Source organism: Lacerta agilis, chromosome 16 (assembly GCF_009819535.1).
Source record: "Lacerta agilis isolate rLacAgi1 chromosome 16, rLacAgi1.pri, whole genome shotgun sequence".
NCBI lineage: Eukaryota > Metazoa > Chordata > Lepidosauria > Squamata > Lacertidae > Lacerta > Lacerta agilis.
Window position 1 is genome coordinate 39,703,712 of NC_046327.1, and position 15,753 is coordinate 39,719,464.

At 46.7% G+C, this 15,753-nt stretch overlaps 1 protein-coding gene across 1 annotated transcript in view; it reads left to right on the forward strand.

Moving 5' to 3' along the window:
- Positions 1-15,753, forward strand: part of LOC117060910 — a 34,057-nt gene that overhangs the window by 11,545 nt on the left and 6,759 nt on the right. The window contains exons 3-14 of the mRNA XM_033173513.1: positions 529-621; positions 1,084-1,208; positions 2,806-2,952; positions 3,676-3,771; positions 3,885-4,052; positions 4,762-4,858; positions 6,044-6,267; positions 9,332-9,485; positions 10,733-10,944; positions 11,795-11,912; positions 13,387-13,592; positions 15,368-15,482. Of these exons, the coding sequence (XP_033029404.1) occupies positions 529-621; positions 1,084-1,208; positions 2,806-2,952; positions 3,676-3,771; positions 3,885-4,052; positions 4,762-4,858; positions 6,044-6,267; positions 9,332-9,485; positions 10,733-10,944; positions 11,795-11,912; positions 13,387-13,592; positions 15,368-15,482 (1,755 nt within the window). The remainder of the gene's footprint in view (positions 1-528; positions 622-1,083; positions 1,209-2,805; positions 2,953-3,675; positions 3,772-3,884; positions 4,053-4,761; positions 4,859-6,043; positions 6,268-9,331; positions 9,486-10,732; positions 10,945-11,794; positions 11,913-13,386; positions 13,593-15,367; positions 15,483-15,753) is intronic.

The following is a 15,753-nucleotide window of genomic DNA, read 5'->3' on the forward strand; positions in this document are numbered from 1 at the left end:
ACACACAAGTCAACCCTAGGAGCAAATCCGTTTCCTATCTTGGTTCTTTGTCTTGGAGAAAGAGTCCGTGCTGGACTGGTCCTTCTGGAGTAGACATGCTGGAAACCCTTCGGAATGTCGTTGTCAACCTGGGGCACAAAACACAGCTGTGAACAGATGGAGGTAAAGAAAGACTTCTTGAAGAACAGCAACATGAAAACAAGATTTGGCTGCCTCTGTCATTAAGTGGGCTACTGCCAGATGCTGCTGGAGGGAATTAGGGCTGCCACCTTTTGAACTCCCCTCTTTGGCTGTTCCTCTTTGTTCTTGTTTAGAGTGTTGAAGGTGCAGTCGTGGGATGGAGAGTGAGGGAAGGAAAATGAGGAGCAAGCCTGTATAGATGTGTTGAGCATCCCCAAGAGGCTCAACCTGGTCCTGGGACCATGGCTTGTGAACCATTTAGGAGTTTTGCTCCCATGTTGACTTGAGCCTGCTAGGTCGGTGCCCAGTTTGCTAACAACTTTGATTTTTTGTTATCTTGCCCTTCAGATCAGGTTAGTGTGCAATGTCTAGGCAGCCTTGCCCGACTCCGATTGAGTTCAGCCTATTTCCAAAACAAGTACATCAGCTTTGCTGCCATCGGTGAGTGCTGTTTCTTTTCCTGCCTTTGATGAAGAGAAGAGTTAGGCGTTGTTCTACATGTAACATTCTTCCTTTCACCTTTGGAGGGGGGGATGAATGGGTTCCCCATGTGTGCCTTAACCAGGTTCTGGCCAGTTGCCAGATGTTTGCTTTGCTTCACTGGCTTGAGACAACCTCTCCAGAGATGCATTGACCGATATCTTCTTCACTGAGGGTTGCAAGACTGTTTCCTGGTGCATGTTAGCATGCTGAGCCCACCTGGCCAAATATCGAGTATCTGGTGCCGCAGGCTGTTGGTGCCTCTTTTCCCACAGTCAGACGTTTGCAGCTGGCCTGATAAGCAGGGTGTCAATGAGGTATGTTAAAGAATTAAATATTAACGCACACAATGCTATTGTGGGTAACTATTATGAAGCAATTTCCCTTTCCCTCATCTAATGATCTACATTCTTGTCCTTCCAGACCAGTTTGGCAGGCCCTGGCCTATAGACGAGGTCCAGTCAACAAAATGTGGATACACCATTTCCCAAGACGTTTGGGGGAATATAGAACTCCGTGCCTCGCTGCTTGGCTGTTATACTCTGATGGTGGGATGTAGGGCTAAACTGTATGCTGCAGGGGTTGTGAAGAGGCTCCTGGACTGTTTGTGTGAAGCTGTCTTAATGCTCAAAACAAACTGTTTTGCCCAGTGGTGAGCAGCCGCCAACATAATGAGGCCTGGCGTGGGTCCCAGTTTGGCCAGTGAGGCGATTCCCCCACAAAACACACCCACTTTCCCCCATGCCTGATGTCATCTATGATGTCATGTGTGGACATAGTCCAAAAGGAACAGCTGGGGCCTTAAAGTAATTCCCCCTTTGTTCCTTTGCAAGTGGAGTTCCTTGATACAGTCGTACCTCGTGTTACGAATGCTGCGTGTTGTGTTTGTCACAGGTTACGAACGCGCCGAACGCGGAAGTACCAGAACGGGTTACTTCCGGGTTGGGTGGTTCATGTATGCGCAGACGTGCAAAACCACGTCACACGCATGTGCAGAAGTGCTGAATCGCGTCGCGCACATGTGCAGACGCAGCACTTCAAGTTGCAGACCTTTCAGGTTACGAACGGGGCTCCGGAACGGATCCCGTTCGTAACCAGAGGTACCACTGTACTGCTGATTGACTCTGACAGGAAGGCCCACTGGGAAGGGCCACACTAGGGCGTTATCCATTGGCTCTTGAGGCAGAGTGGATTGAAGCCTAGGCAATGCTGACAGTCTGTGAGAGATTTGGGGATGTTTCAGATCAAAACGTCAAGGCACTATGAAGCACTGGGGCCTTAATTTACCATTCAGACGGCCCAGAGCATGCAGGACGACCTCCTGCCAGAGCTGTGCTATCTGCTTGCTCTGGTCAAAGTGGCTGAACCTGTGTGATGGCCTTTGAATTCTGTATCTGAGTCTGTGCAGAGCCTGGAACCCATAAGTCTTCCTGATGGGAGTGAAGGTTATGGGCAGAAGTATGGGCTGTGTGCTTAAGCATGGAGACTGCTATAGAGGAAGGTGACTTGGAGTTGGGACATAAGGCAGTCACTGTTCCTGGTCTTGGGAGCATCTTCAAGTTGGATATGCATGCAATGCCCTGTAGCTTCCATGAGGACTAGCAATTTAAAACAACCAGGAGAATACAAAGAATACAAACAAGGGTGCCATCTAGGGGGCATTATTATGTTTCAGACCACCTGTGGTTAGTCCTCAGGAACACCTTGACATCTAGTTATTCCACTAGGTGTACAAAGCTAAGCACAGCTAACTGAAAGCAGGTGTTTTTTGATCTCTTAAAATTTGAAAATATCCACAAATAAATGTTGTGTCAAGTTCATTTTGGTAGGCATTTCTGAATGCAGTGTCTATAAATTCCTTCAGCCACTTTCCCTTTAAACACCCTTGGAAACATATCTCAGTCCTTGACCTGCCTCAAACACTGTCTTGTGGCTAGAGCTTCTCTCTCCAGCCAAATTGACAACTTTCCCTCTTTGCATAATTGCTGGATTGCAGACGTTCTAGCAGCTTTGTTCTCTGAGCAGCTGGAATGTTTGTTACATATTTAATCCAGCTCATCCTATACTGCAGGAGGAACACTTCCACCACTGCAAGCATAACCTTTAATGGAGGTTAACTGTTGGTCCTCTTCTTCCCACATTCAGGATGATCAGCACTTCACTTTGAACATCCAAATAAAGGCAGCGACAGACCCTGAGATGCAGCAGGCGGTGGTGCTTAACATTCCAGTGAGCTGCTCATATGGCCCATGGCAGCCTCGAGAAATAGTCTGTGAGGCAAACTATATGGAGGTAAATTTTTATATTGGGGAGCCAAGCAGCATTTTGAAATGCATGAGAGGTGTACCTAGAGATCATCTGCTGCCTTTCAAGAAGCCAAGTCTCTGAGCGTGAAGACTTTCACTTCCTAGAGCAGGAGGTTGCACACACAGTGTACAGATTCCCTCAATGAACCTTGGGTGCTTTTTTAAAAAAAAAAGGTGCTGGGAATTGTGAATTGTAGCTCTGTGAGGGGTAAACTACAGTTCCCAGGATTCTTTGGGGGAAGCCATGTACTTTGAATGTATGGGGTGTGCACAGCCTGTATTTACAGGTGTACACTAAAATGCTATTGAACCTCTCTGACTCTGCTTATGTCATGTGCGAAAGTTGATCTGGGGGTAGAATGTGGAGGAAAAATTGTGTGTTCCAGATGCACATGGGGAAAGGTGGGTGGCAGGCTTAAAGGTAGAAACAAATATGAGATGTCGAAAATAATTTGAGGTATACACTTCAAAGGCCGGGAGCCTTGCTCCTTGATTTCATGTTGGTTGCCAGATGAAGCAATAATGTTTAGTTGGGAACTCCTAATTGCAAAGTGTGTGTGTGTGTGTGTGTGTGTGTGTGTGAGAGAGAGAGAGAGAGAGAGAGAGAGAGAGAGAGAGAGAGAGAGAGACGGATAAGGCACATGGGAGATCCTGTACAGAGAGTAGCTGTGAAGAGTCCCAATGACAACGTCCCTTTCCCCCACTCAAGGTCTCTGTAAGAAGGAATGTACCACCAATCCCAGATGGCTTTCTTCAAGATCAACCTGCAGGTCCACCTGAGGACTGGGCTGCTGCCTTTCCAGAGGTATCTCTCTCCTTTGCCACAACTGAGAAAGAACTGGGGGGGGGGGCAGCAGACTTCCATATGGGAGGTTATTTTAAAACTCTGAAATTATTTCTTCCCTCCCTCCCCCATAGGCTGTAGCAGGGGCCTCCTCCATCTGGCAAATCGTCTTTCACATGGACGCCAGGAGGAAGGCCATGCGGGTGGAAGAAGCTCATGCTGCTGGCTATGGAGTCAACACCACAGACACGAGGATCGTGCTCAGGGCTCCCTACAATGCCACTGAGGCTCAGAAGGTGGAGGTAAGTGCATAACCCCCCCCCCCCCAAATAGGGAGGTGCAAGTCAAAAGGAAACAGCAAGAGCTTGAATGGTTTGTAGAATTAATAGTTGTATTTGTGTGTGTGTGTGTCTTTACGCTGCTTTGATGGCCTCAAGCTGTAAAGCAACTTATAAACTTGTCAAGTAAAAACAAAACTTGCATAAGATAAATTTTGCATATATATACATCTACCTTGATCCCTTCAGCATGGAGCACCCCGGCATGGCCAGGAACACCTGTGTCTTTTTGAGCTTGGGATATGCACCCTTTAGCAATGAGAAATGTGGGTTGGGTAGCATGTAAAGGACTAAACAACAAGCATGTAGTCAGCAGAATGCCTTGGCTAGGAAGTCTCTCTGAGTGTTAGATGATATATTTCTGCAACTGAAGTAGAAAAGTGGGAGTGGTACTAATGATGGTGATGGAAGCTAGACCCTTGACCAGGGCTTTATGTAGACTCATGATCTGTACTTACTTGGCATGAATGGATTTGAACTGAGCAACAAAAGGTGCTGAACTATTTGACCAACATAAGTGATGCAAACTAAGCGTAATTTGAATGGCATGTGCCTAATTCTGCAATGCCATTGAAAATCACTCTGCTCTTGCTAGTTCATGGGAAAAGGGACTGAGCCGTGAGGCACTGAAACATGGCAAATGACAGGCAGGAGCTGCTGCTTCTGTTTCCAGGTCAATGGGATTCCCTTCTCCTCTGTGAGGTCCAGCAGCTACTACAAGCAGCGCTTTATGCTCCTAATGGTGGACACAGCAGTGACCTGCCCTATAGGTATGTAAACAAGGGGCTGAAGCCCACAAGAGTTTCCATGCTTTGGATTCCCTCCTTGATGGTGCAGGATTTCGAAACAGTTGCACTGAAAGGTGAACCTACCTTCTTCACATTTTCTGAAACAATATGAAAACGAACACAGCTATACTAAAAAAACTGCTTCTCTGAAGTTTGCAGTGCAGTTATTCAGACAAGTAATGTGTACAGCAGCATTGCTTATACTGGGGATAAAGTGTGCATAAACATTCATATTAGTGAAAATCGGGTTTTTTTTAGCCAGAACTCACTGGAACTCAGTTCAAGCTCTGCTCAGGTTGGTGCCATTGCAGTTGTACAAGAACAAGGGAGGCGTTTGTGGTGAATGCTGAATGATTTTCATGTGGACTTAGCCTTTCCCCTTTTTATCATTTGCAAACTAATGTTGAGGTTAGAAAAAGGAGAAACAAAGGGCTTATTCACACCTTCCCTCCACTCTTTCCAGGCTCTGTGTCCCGCCCCCCCTTCTTCTTTTTTGTTCTGGAGCTTTCCCTGTGAAAACCCAATCTTAAAAGCTCAATCAGAGCAAATGGTCAACCTGCAGAAAATCTGAATTGACATTTGCTTGGATTCAGCTTTAAATAGTGGGTTTTTGCAGGGAAAGCTCGGCGGGTGGGGGACATGGAGCACTGAAGCAAGGACCTCTGCCAGACTTTAGAAAGGGCAAAAGGGCAAAAGGCAAGTAAGTGGATTCAACCCCAAGAGGAGCCAAAATTGGCATGTTCCTCCATCCAAAGATAAGCTGTTTGCTTAACATTCATCCTGGTTTGCTTGCACAAAAAGCTTATGTGGAGGTTAGATTACATGCCGTCTCTGTCATTCTGATTTGTTTGATGGGTAGTTATTTGCCAATGAGCATCCAACCTGCATTCATTCCAATTTGCTTGCAGTGTGTCTTCCTGTTGCTCATTCATTCATCCCACACTTCTCAGTGCCTTTCTCTGTCACTTTCTGACCCTCAAAGAGCTTGTTTCTTTTTTAAAGTGGATTTGTTGTGCTGGGGCAGCAGAACCCTTTAAGCCACTAACTGGGAATTCGAAGCTTCTGGGATGGGCTTCAGTCTCTCCCACAAAAGAGTGACTGTCTGGAGACTCCCTAAGCTATGGGGATCTACATTTCCCTATCTCCCTCCTCACTCTCCTCTGCCAGATGGTGTGTACTACTCGAAGGAAACAATTACCTGGACTATTCCCAAGAGCATCCCTCCTCTCCTGGTTGGAGCTGGCATTGTCAAGGAGCTGCAAGTGGACATGGGGGTCAACCTGGACAAACTGTCTGCGCAAGACATCAAAAGTAGGGGATACTCACTGACTAGTGACAAGGATGCTATAGTAGTAAAGATGCCCATTGGTGCACCGGGTGGTAACTACAAGGTGGGTACAGACATTGCTCCTGGATGCTTTAGATAATTCAATGGTCTAGCACAAGGTGTTTTGAATGGGGAGTAATTTGTTAAGTGGCAGGGAGGCAAATGGGTGGCCATGCATTGCTTCACTCCTGAACTATGTACTCTAAAGAGGGGTGGACAGAAGGTAGATTGGGATCTACTGGTAGTTTCTGGATTGTTTGTAATGGCTCAGCAGGGGGTTGTCTCACAAGGCATATTCATACAAGGTGCCAATGCCTACATGGGCCATTTTTATGTGTGTGCGCCATTGTCAACATATGAGTGCTTTCCATTTTATGCCTCCAAAATCTCAATATTTCTTGTTCATGCCTAGTGGGTGGTCCTCGATGGACTCAATTCACTCTCTGTGCCGCCCCTTTTCCACAATTAGTTCTTCCAACCCCTCTCTCTGCAGGTCAGGAAACCTGGGGTCCATTGTGGCCATGACAGCAGGTATTTGCTTACCAGTATGCATGCACCTTCGTAGTGGAATTGCACAACAAGTTTCCACCAAAGCCAAATTTGAAGCATGACTTTTTTATTTTAAAAAATTGAAATACATGTTTTTCGGTCTATCAGATTTGCACAAAAGAGATGTGTGTGGTGTACCTCACAAGGGCAAAGAATGACCAGGCAGGGAGGATCATGGGCGCCTCTAATCATTGACTTAAAAGTTTTGGGGTGGAATCAATGGGGCCATGCAAGGCTGTGCTTGAATAAGAGCATGCTGCTCTCATTTCTGGGAGAGAGACGGGAGAAGGTCCTACTTTGTCTTGGAAAAGATCTTCCTTTCCTTTTTTCTGTAAATGCCAGGGCAAATATTATTATAAATTATTTTTATTAAGATTTTCCAACAAAATTTTAACATAATCAATACTAAAAACAAAAACACAAATTACATCTTATATTTTCTATTATTTCCCCCCTCCACTTCCCCCAACTTCCCTTTCAGGTTTATCACATTCATTTCTTCTGTCTATAATTTTATATACCTTATATATTGAAATTGAAATTAGACCTTACTAACATTCTTTACATTTTACTCTCATATTTATATTTTCTGTTTATATTGATTAATTGTAAGTGTCTTAATCAAATCCAGGGGCGTTCCTAGCCCCTTGGCTGCCCGGGGCAGGAAGCCAAGAGGCACCCCTGGAGGCGGGGGCATCGCGGCGCGTGCGTCCGTGCGTCATGACGTCATGACGCACGGACACGCTGCGACGCCCCACCCCCGGGGGATGCCGGGCGGGGCTTCGGGACTATCTGCACCCCTCTTCGCTGACCCGCCCCTCTCCCTGCCCCACTTGCGCTCCCCCGAGGGGGCCCAGGCGGCTGCTTTGGGAGTTTCTGCAGCCCGCAGAGGCTCCCAAAGCCCCCGCCCGGCATCCCCCGGGGGTGGGACAACGCCACGTGTGCATGCGTCATGATGCACACGCCGCGATGACCCGCCCCTGGGGATGCCGGGCCGCCGCTTCGGGAGCCTCTGCGAGCTGCAGAAACTCCCGAAGCCACCGCCTGGGCCCCCTCGGGGGAGCGCAAGTGGGGCAGGGAGAGGGGCGGGTCAGCGAAGAGGGGTGCCCCGGCTCTGCAAGCCAGCCAGCGGCGCGAAAAGCCGCTTGAGGGCGGGGGCTGTGACACCCCGACTCGCTGGCCGCCCCTGCGGCTCCACCCTGGCAGTGCTGAAAATAGCCTAAAAAGAATTAAAAATAAAAAGTTTTAAAAGCCCAATGGGCGGGGCCGCCACCCAATGTGTCACCCCCAGCAGGGTCGCTGCCCGGGCCCCCCCCGCCCCCCCTGCGACGCCCCTGATCAAATCCTGCAAGTGAGTCCATTTCAGTGCATTGTTTCTGTATATATGTCATAAAAGATTCCCTATCTTTCTTGAAATCATTATTGTCCTTATCTTTAAGTCTCTCAGTCAGCTTTGCCATTTCAGCATATTCCATCATTTTTTCTTGCCATTGTTCATCCCTTTTCCATCTTTGAGCTAATAAATTTCAAAAAAAATAACCACACATACTACATCTTTTCTTTGGGACAGAAACCAAATGGGAGTAAGGAGTATAGTGCACAGTGGACTCTACTCAGTGACATGGCACCACACATGTAAAAAACAACAACCCCTAACCTGCCCCAACAGTGCACATGTGTTTGTCCACCATTGGTAACATGCACATTTACATTAGCTAGACTGTCCTTACTGGATTATCCTCAGATTCGAAAATCCAGATGTAATGTGAGGAAGTGCAGGCTGCTAGGCTCAAGGAGGAGGAGGTCATGTGGATGAGACTCAGCTGCTTTAAATCTACATTAAACTCCTGTGTGGGTGATCCTGCAGTTGGCTGACAATAGCGGCCACTAAAAGGCTTTCTTCATGAAGCAGGCTGCTGAAAGAGAGAGGGGAAACCAGTAGTGGATTTTTGTGTGTGAAAATATTGTGTTTGGTTCTGGAATTAGATCACTCCTTGGCACAGAGCATGTGCTTGGAGCCACCCCACTCCTGAATTCTATAAAGAGAATGTTCCCCTTCCTTTTCCTCAGACAATGAGCTCATCCACACTTCACTTGTTCCGCCAGAGCAAATATCAGTTAGGTTTTCTGCAGATTGATGATTACTCCAATTCAGCACTAAAGAGCGGGGTTTCCCTGGGAAAGCAGCGGGACAAACTGAGAACTGTTTGGAGCTGTGATTTCTCGGCATGGGATAAGCAGCTGTGTGGACAAGCCCACTGTTTTGCACTTGACTTTGGTTGGCAGAGCTCTAGCAAAGAGTTCTTGAAAAAACGATGTAGATATGCTCACCCCTGCTGTACAAAATGGTCTTAATGGCACTTTCTTCCAAAATGAGGGAGATGAAATGTGTCAAGTGTACACCTGTATTAGAAATCCTTAACAAATCTTAAAGTCCAGAGCCCATGTTTTGGGATTGAAATAGCAACAAGGTGGGAACCAGGGAGACAAGGGAACTTCTCACACATCCTGCCAAAACATGGCTTGTATTAACATTAGGTCTCTTCAACTGATGTCTACTTGTTTATCTCTTGCTCCAGACCTATGTGATTGATGGGAAACCAATGATTACCTACAAAATCACCCCTTATTTAGAGCATCTGTGGGAAGATGACAAGAGGGGTATTACGAAACATACCATCCTGAAGGATATTAGCACCCCTCTGCAACTTGTGCCGGTCATAGTTACAGATTGTGAGTGTTCATTGTAAATAAACGTCCTGTAAAGTTGTTGAAACATTGGTGATGTGCTAGACAATTGGGTGTGCTAGTAGATGCCTTCTATTCTAGCAAGATCAAATTGCCCCTAGATGTGCTTAACTCTTCAGTGGGAGAGTTAGAGATGGCATCATAGTCTTGCATGCACACGAAAGCTCGTACCAAGAACAAACTTAGTTGGTCTCTAAGGTGCTACTGGAAGGATTTTTTTTATTTTTTATTTTGTTTTGACTATGGCAGACCAACACGGCTACCTGCCTGTAACTGGCTTACAATGTTCATCTTGAGCCCAGGAACCACTTCACTATTGCTGTGTGTGTGTGTGTGTGTGTGTGTGTGTGTGTGTGTGTGTGTGTTTGTCTATTCTTGATCCTTGAATTCAGGGAAGAGCTTGTCACTCCATGGTAGAGCCTTTACTTTGAATGCAGATGTTTCCAGGTTCAATCCCTGGCATCTCCAGGTAGGGCTGGATGAGAATCTTGTCTGAAAACCTGAGGAGCTGGTGCCAGTCAGTGTACACATTACTAAGCTTGATGCACCAATGATCTTACTTGGTATAAGGCAGCTTCCTCAGTCCCCCATTCTGAATGGGTCCTGCCCACCTGCACTGAAGAGCTGTAGCTCAGTGGCAGAGCACATACACTGCCAAAGGTCCCAGGCTGAAATGTTAGCATCTCCAGGTAGGACTAGACATAACTTGTATATGAAACACTGGAGAGCCTCTGCCAGTCAGTACAGGGCTAGACGGTCCAATTATTGGATTCCTTTTTTCTTTGTTGGAGGCTAGCTGATTTGGTGCATTCAGATGTTGCTGGACTCCCCTAAGCCTGCCGGTGGTCAGGGATGCCAGGAGTTGCCATCCACCACATCTGAACAGCCACAGGTTGACCACCCTTGGTCTTTGTCTTTGAAGTAAGAACATTGAATTGGTGAAGGAATAAACAAATAAGCAAACATGTTCTGTAGGAAGGATGAGCTTTGTTAAATAGGAAAATTGTCTAGCTTACTAACATCCAGAAAATGTTTTCAAAATGACAACCTTGAAGAAGGATTTATAGAAAGGAGAAGCAGCATATACTTGTGGGGGCTTGTTGACAGAACAACTGAGGAAATCCATTAGAGAGCAAATTTAACTCATAAACCTGATGAGCAAAATTGATATGGGGAACTGGCCTAGAAAAATGTTTTATTTTACAAAAACTGTATTTCTCTTCTCCTTGCAGATACTAATGCCAGTCTCCAGCTCTTCAATGCAACAGTTGGCACCTTCCTGCCAGATGTAGTGCTGGTCAGTATTACTGTGGATGCTTCAGGGCCCTTGCCACTACCTGAGGCTGAGAAGAAGGGCTATAAGATCTATGAAGCTAAGTATTCCAACGGAAGTCGGGGCTACGTGGTACAAGTGCCCTTTGATGCCCCTGGAGTTGGAAGGGAGGTGAGTGCTGCCACCCACCAAGCCTAGTCTGTGGGCTCTTGGAGAGGAATGTATTGCAGTTGTAAGGGGCAAAGCATAGAGTGGAAGTGCTGGTGGTCCTGTTGACTGGGGAAGTTGGCTAACTTCAGAGTTGACATTTAAATAACACAAGCACATGTAGATACATCAACTATCCATCCTGAAATCATCTGAGCTAGGAAAACAAATTTTGGCATGACATCCTTGGAAAGGCCTAACTCAAAAGAATATACCGGTACTTGGAACATGGAGCTTCTTTCATCTAATTCTTTCCAGGAGGTTGCATCTCTTCCCCCTGTATCCTATAACTGAACTGAGACTTGGTAAGGGATGGTGCTTGTTTATGCCTCTGGAACTGCCAAATTGCCTCTCACCCCAAGTGTGTGTTGTCCCTACAGTCAATAGCTGATGGGTTGGAATGTATGGATACCTTCTCTCTGGAGCATATTAAAAATAAGCTACCCTGCACCTATCAAATTCTAGGCACAAGCTCCTTCAAGCAGATGCATGTCAATCTTTTATGATGCACTTAAGGCACCAGGAAAACTGGATTTGTGTGACACAGATGATTGCAGCCCACCAGCTATATATGGTGCCCTGTTTTATAAATCACTGTGTAGTTTCTTGTCATCATGGGACTGCAAAAAACGCTGAAATCTAGTATGCCAGGTTAAAGTATGTAGGTTAAAGTGTACATGCTTTTTATGCCTGGCTTATGAGCACAACAAAGTCTCCTTCCCTTGAGAGCTGTTAAATGATGGTGATATAATAACAAAGGTTTGTCATGATGCTGAACAACCAGAGCTCACCTCCGCTCAAATTATCTTCCCAGTATGTACCAGATAACATCAGAAGCTACACTACAAACCCCATATTGGGATTCAGTGTGATTCCTCAGGGAGACACCTTTGATGTCCCCGTTCCTCTGACAGCCCTAGTCCAGGATGCAGGTGAGTCGGTTGGGACCAACATTCTTACCACTTTCCATTTTGGATTCAAGAATCAGTTAGTGGAAATGGTGAGCTTAACTTTAGTTGCTGAAGGTTAAATATTTGGGAGATGCACCTATTGTTCAATTTGAAGTGGTATCTAGGATTTCACCAGGGGCAGGGAGGGTGCTTCTGGGTTGCCTGTAAAGAACACCAATATTGAACTATGAATATCGAATAGCTTGGCATCATTAAAACAGTGGTGACTAAATGGAGAAGTTATACCAAGGTTTAGATAACTCTTTGTATTATTTTGTAATGTTGATGCTCGGTGTAGAGGGTCATGTCTTGATCTTGATTTAGCCTACCTCAAAGTGTTATGGGGAGGAAAAAAACAAAAGTGGGCCACTCCAGTTCTCCATCCTGGGCAGTTCCTGGAGGAAAGTTGCAATGTTTCAGAATTCTGTGAGCTGCTGAACGTAACAGGCATCCTCCTGTTGCAGGGGATGCTGGTCCACTAGGGCAGAGGGGACACTGTCCCACTCACCTCAGTCTTCTCTCAGCCAGCCCCCACCTGCCTACAATTGGTGCAGGGGAAGGCCCTGCCTGCCTGCTTCTCCTCCTTAGTTTCAGCAGGGAGTAGGATGGGGGTATAGCTGGAATCAGTTGGCTCTGCTGGTCATTGGCTCTGGTTTCTTCTGCCTTACCAGTCTCAGTGGGCGCCAGCCGCTATTCTGTTGACTCCTGGAAATATAGCCAAGTACTAGAATGGTAATTTTCAGTAAATAGAGATTAGTTTCTAGCCTGCAAAAATTATTCTAGAAATTGTGCCTGGAAGGATAAAACAAATTGCCCCTTAGAGAGGACTTTCAGGAGAAGGTCAGGCAGGCAAATGGCTGTGGGATTCTTCTGCTCTAGGTAAGGTGAGAATTGATGGCCCATTTCACTTCATAATCAGTAGCTCTACTTTAACAGGGCTTTGAAATCAAGTACTCTTCAGCGGGCTGGGTGGTAAAAGCATGTTACATGCACACAGATATGACTTTTCATTGTGTGTGAATCACATTCTGTTTGAGAATCTACAGGCAGCACCTTGTCTTTGTAGGTGCTCCACAACAAATAGCCTTAACTGTGTGAATGGGGTGGAAGTGTGGCCAGTGAAGGGTTAACAAACATGCACATGGCCTGTCCAGGTGAGTGGCCAGGCACTGTGTCCCACCTACCCTAGACCCAATGCCACCTGAAGTGGTGTGCCTCCGTGTGCCTGTGCCCTGAACACTGGGTCCCTGGCAGGTATCTTACCCTGAAGAGCAATTGCTCCCAGCCTCATGCAAATATTCCTTTTGGAGGAATGGGCCTTGTCTGCTGCTCGGCTGCCTAGAAAGTTGTACTGCCGTTAAATCGTGCCGGTGGCATTGGAAGGGCGGGGAGAATGTGAATGGATGAGGGCTCCTGCTCTTGAAAGTCTTGCTTCTTCCTGCTGCCTCCCTCCCAGTGCTGCCCCAGGCTGAGGGATTCTGTGATGACGAGGCCCTCTACCTGGTGGTGAAACGAGGCAACGTGGACCAGGACTGGCTTCCCTTTGCGGGGGACGATCTTTTGACGCGCGAGAAGGCACAGGCACTCGGCTATACTTTGCTGGACAATGGGACCCACTTGGCCTTAAGGGTACCCAGGCAGGCTGCCCACGTGCGCTATGAGGTAAGTGTGTGAGTGAAGAAGCTTGGGTTGCACAGCCATGAAGCGGGGAAACAAGAAGCAGCTGTGAGGGGTACGGTGATCGGTTTCCTTGGGGTAATTGCTTCCCAAGAGTCATAGGTGCCAATGCCCTGGGTGCCCAGGCACCCACAAATTTCGGTGCCAGGCCCTGGGCACCCACGGCCATGGGGACAAGGTGGCACTCCTGCCTGCCAAGAGTGTGGTTCTCTGGCAAACTCACTTGTACTGTACAAGTACTTTTAAATGTAACGCATTTTCACCCTGCTCTCTAGCTGAAAATGCTCTCAGAGCAGCTTACAAAGGTAAGAGGATTATTTGCAGGTTAAAAAGACATGATGTACATGGAAGGAAGAATGGAGCTAGAGGAACCTCAGGTGCCATTTCTTAGTCCTGGTGTGCATGAATGAACAGCTGGCGTGTAAATGATTCCAGTGGTGTGGTGAGAGAGGACCACAGGCAGCTGGCCTTGGCGGCAGCAGCACCACAAGAAGCCTTCTTACCTTCTCTGCTCTTGAGCATGTTTGGCACTGAGTACCATGACTAGAATGGCAAATCTCTTCGCTTCAGCGAAAGGAATTACTCACCCCCTATTCTCCACCTCCAACAAAAAATGCTTTTAAGGGCCCTGCTTTGCTTTCAGTCATGAGAGTACCCTTGACCCAGACCCTTGAGCTCTGCAGGAGGAACCTCTTTGCCTCTGCTAGAGATCCATCTAAGGCTTAAGGTGACCTTCAGAATCTGGGCCAGAAGACAGGCTGATGTTCCAGCAGGGGCGTAGCAAGGTAAATTGGTACCCGGGGGCAAAATTTTGTCACCCCCCTCCCCCCCCCCCGAGCCATGGGAAAGTCAGGTGGTACCCGGTGTGGAAAATTTCGTGTCAAACCCCCCTTAGATTCCCCCCCTGCAAAAATGGTTTTACGTTATTTCATATTTTCTTACAAAGGAATAATAACAAGTATTAAAAAAGAAACTTTTATTTATATCCCACCCTCCCCGGCCAAAGATGGGCTCAGGGTGGCTAACATCAGATACATAACATTGGTATAAAATCAAACAATAATTAAATTACCTCCTAAAAACATATCAAAATCAAATTAAAGTCTAATTAGATGGCTTTCCACAGGGTTAGGGTTGGGAACAGTAAGTGTTCTCTGAACTGAAATTTCAGCAATCATGACATAGGAAAACAGCCAAGTGAACAGCTATTTGGGTGGAGGAGGGTTAACCGATATGCATGAAATTCCATATATAGCTATATAATCCCTAGTATAGTAAGATAAGACCTCCGGAGCAGGCATTTTCAAAAAAAATTTGTTCCTTGATAATTTGTCACCCCCTCCATTATGGAACCCGGGGTGGCCCGCCCGCCGCCCCCCCTTGCTACACCCCCGTGTTCCAGTCTTCTACACAACAGTGTGTGAGTGCCGATGACTAGAGACTGTGTAGGAGATAGGTTTTAATCTTTGTTGGTGCTTTGTCTGAAATGGGATTTGTGTGTTGTGGGGAGCATCCTTGGCAGTGAAAGATGTCCACAGACTGGACAATAATCCAAGATAAGGGTCTAAAAGGGCTGTTCATGCTACTACGTCCCGCTTTGTCCCGAGGAAGGATGACTGAAACCAAGGATGCAAGCAGGCAATTGAGGACTGCAGTATATCCACCTTGGGTTGGAAGGTGTTGGCAGTGAGGTTGCCCAAGCCTCCTAATGCAGCCAGCTCTTAACTTGTGCAACTAGTCTGGTCTCCTTTGCTTTGTAGGAAATAGATTCTTTTGGGATTTTGGTCACCTTCCGGTTGCAGCTGAAGGACTATCGTCTTGCTGAAATGATAGACTTTGCCGTTTCCTGCAGCTTCTCTCCAAAAGACCTCATTGGTAATCCCTCTCTTGAGCCCAGGGGCAGGGGACCCTTTTCCATTTGGGGGCCACATGCCAGGGGTGGGTGGAGCAAGAAACAAAACAGGACAGGACACCTGGTTCTCTGCATAGCAATGGCAATCTGCATTTCTGTTGTGTTGTACTCTGTATTTTATTTGCTTTTCCTAATGTCAATTCATAATTTCCATCATGTCCATCTTGGGCACCAGCTATTTGTTCATTTTCATTAGCAGAGAAAATGATTTCATTTGATGGTACAGTGGTACCT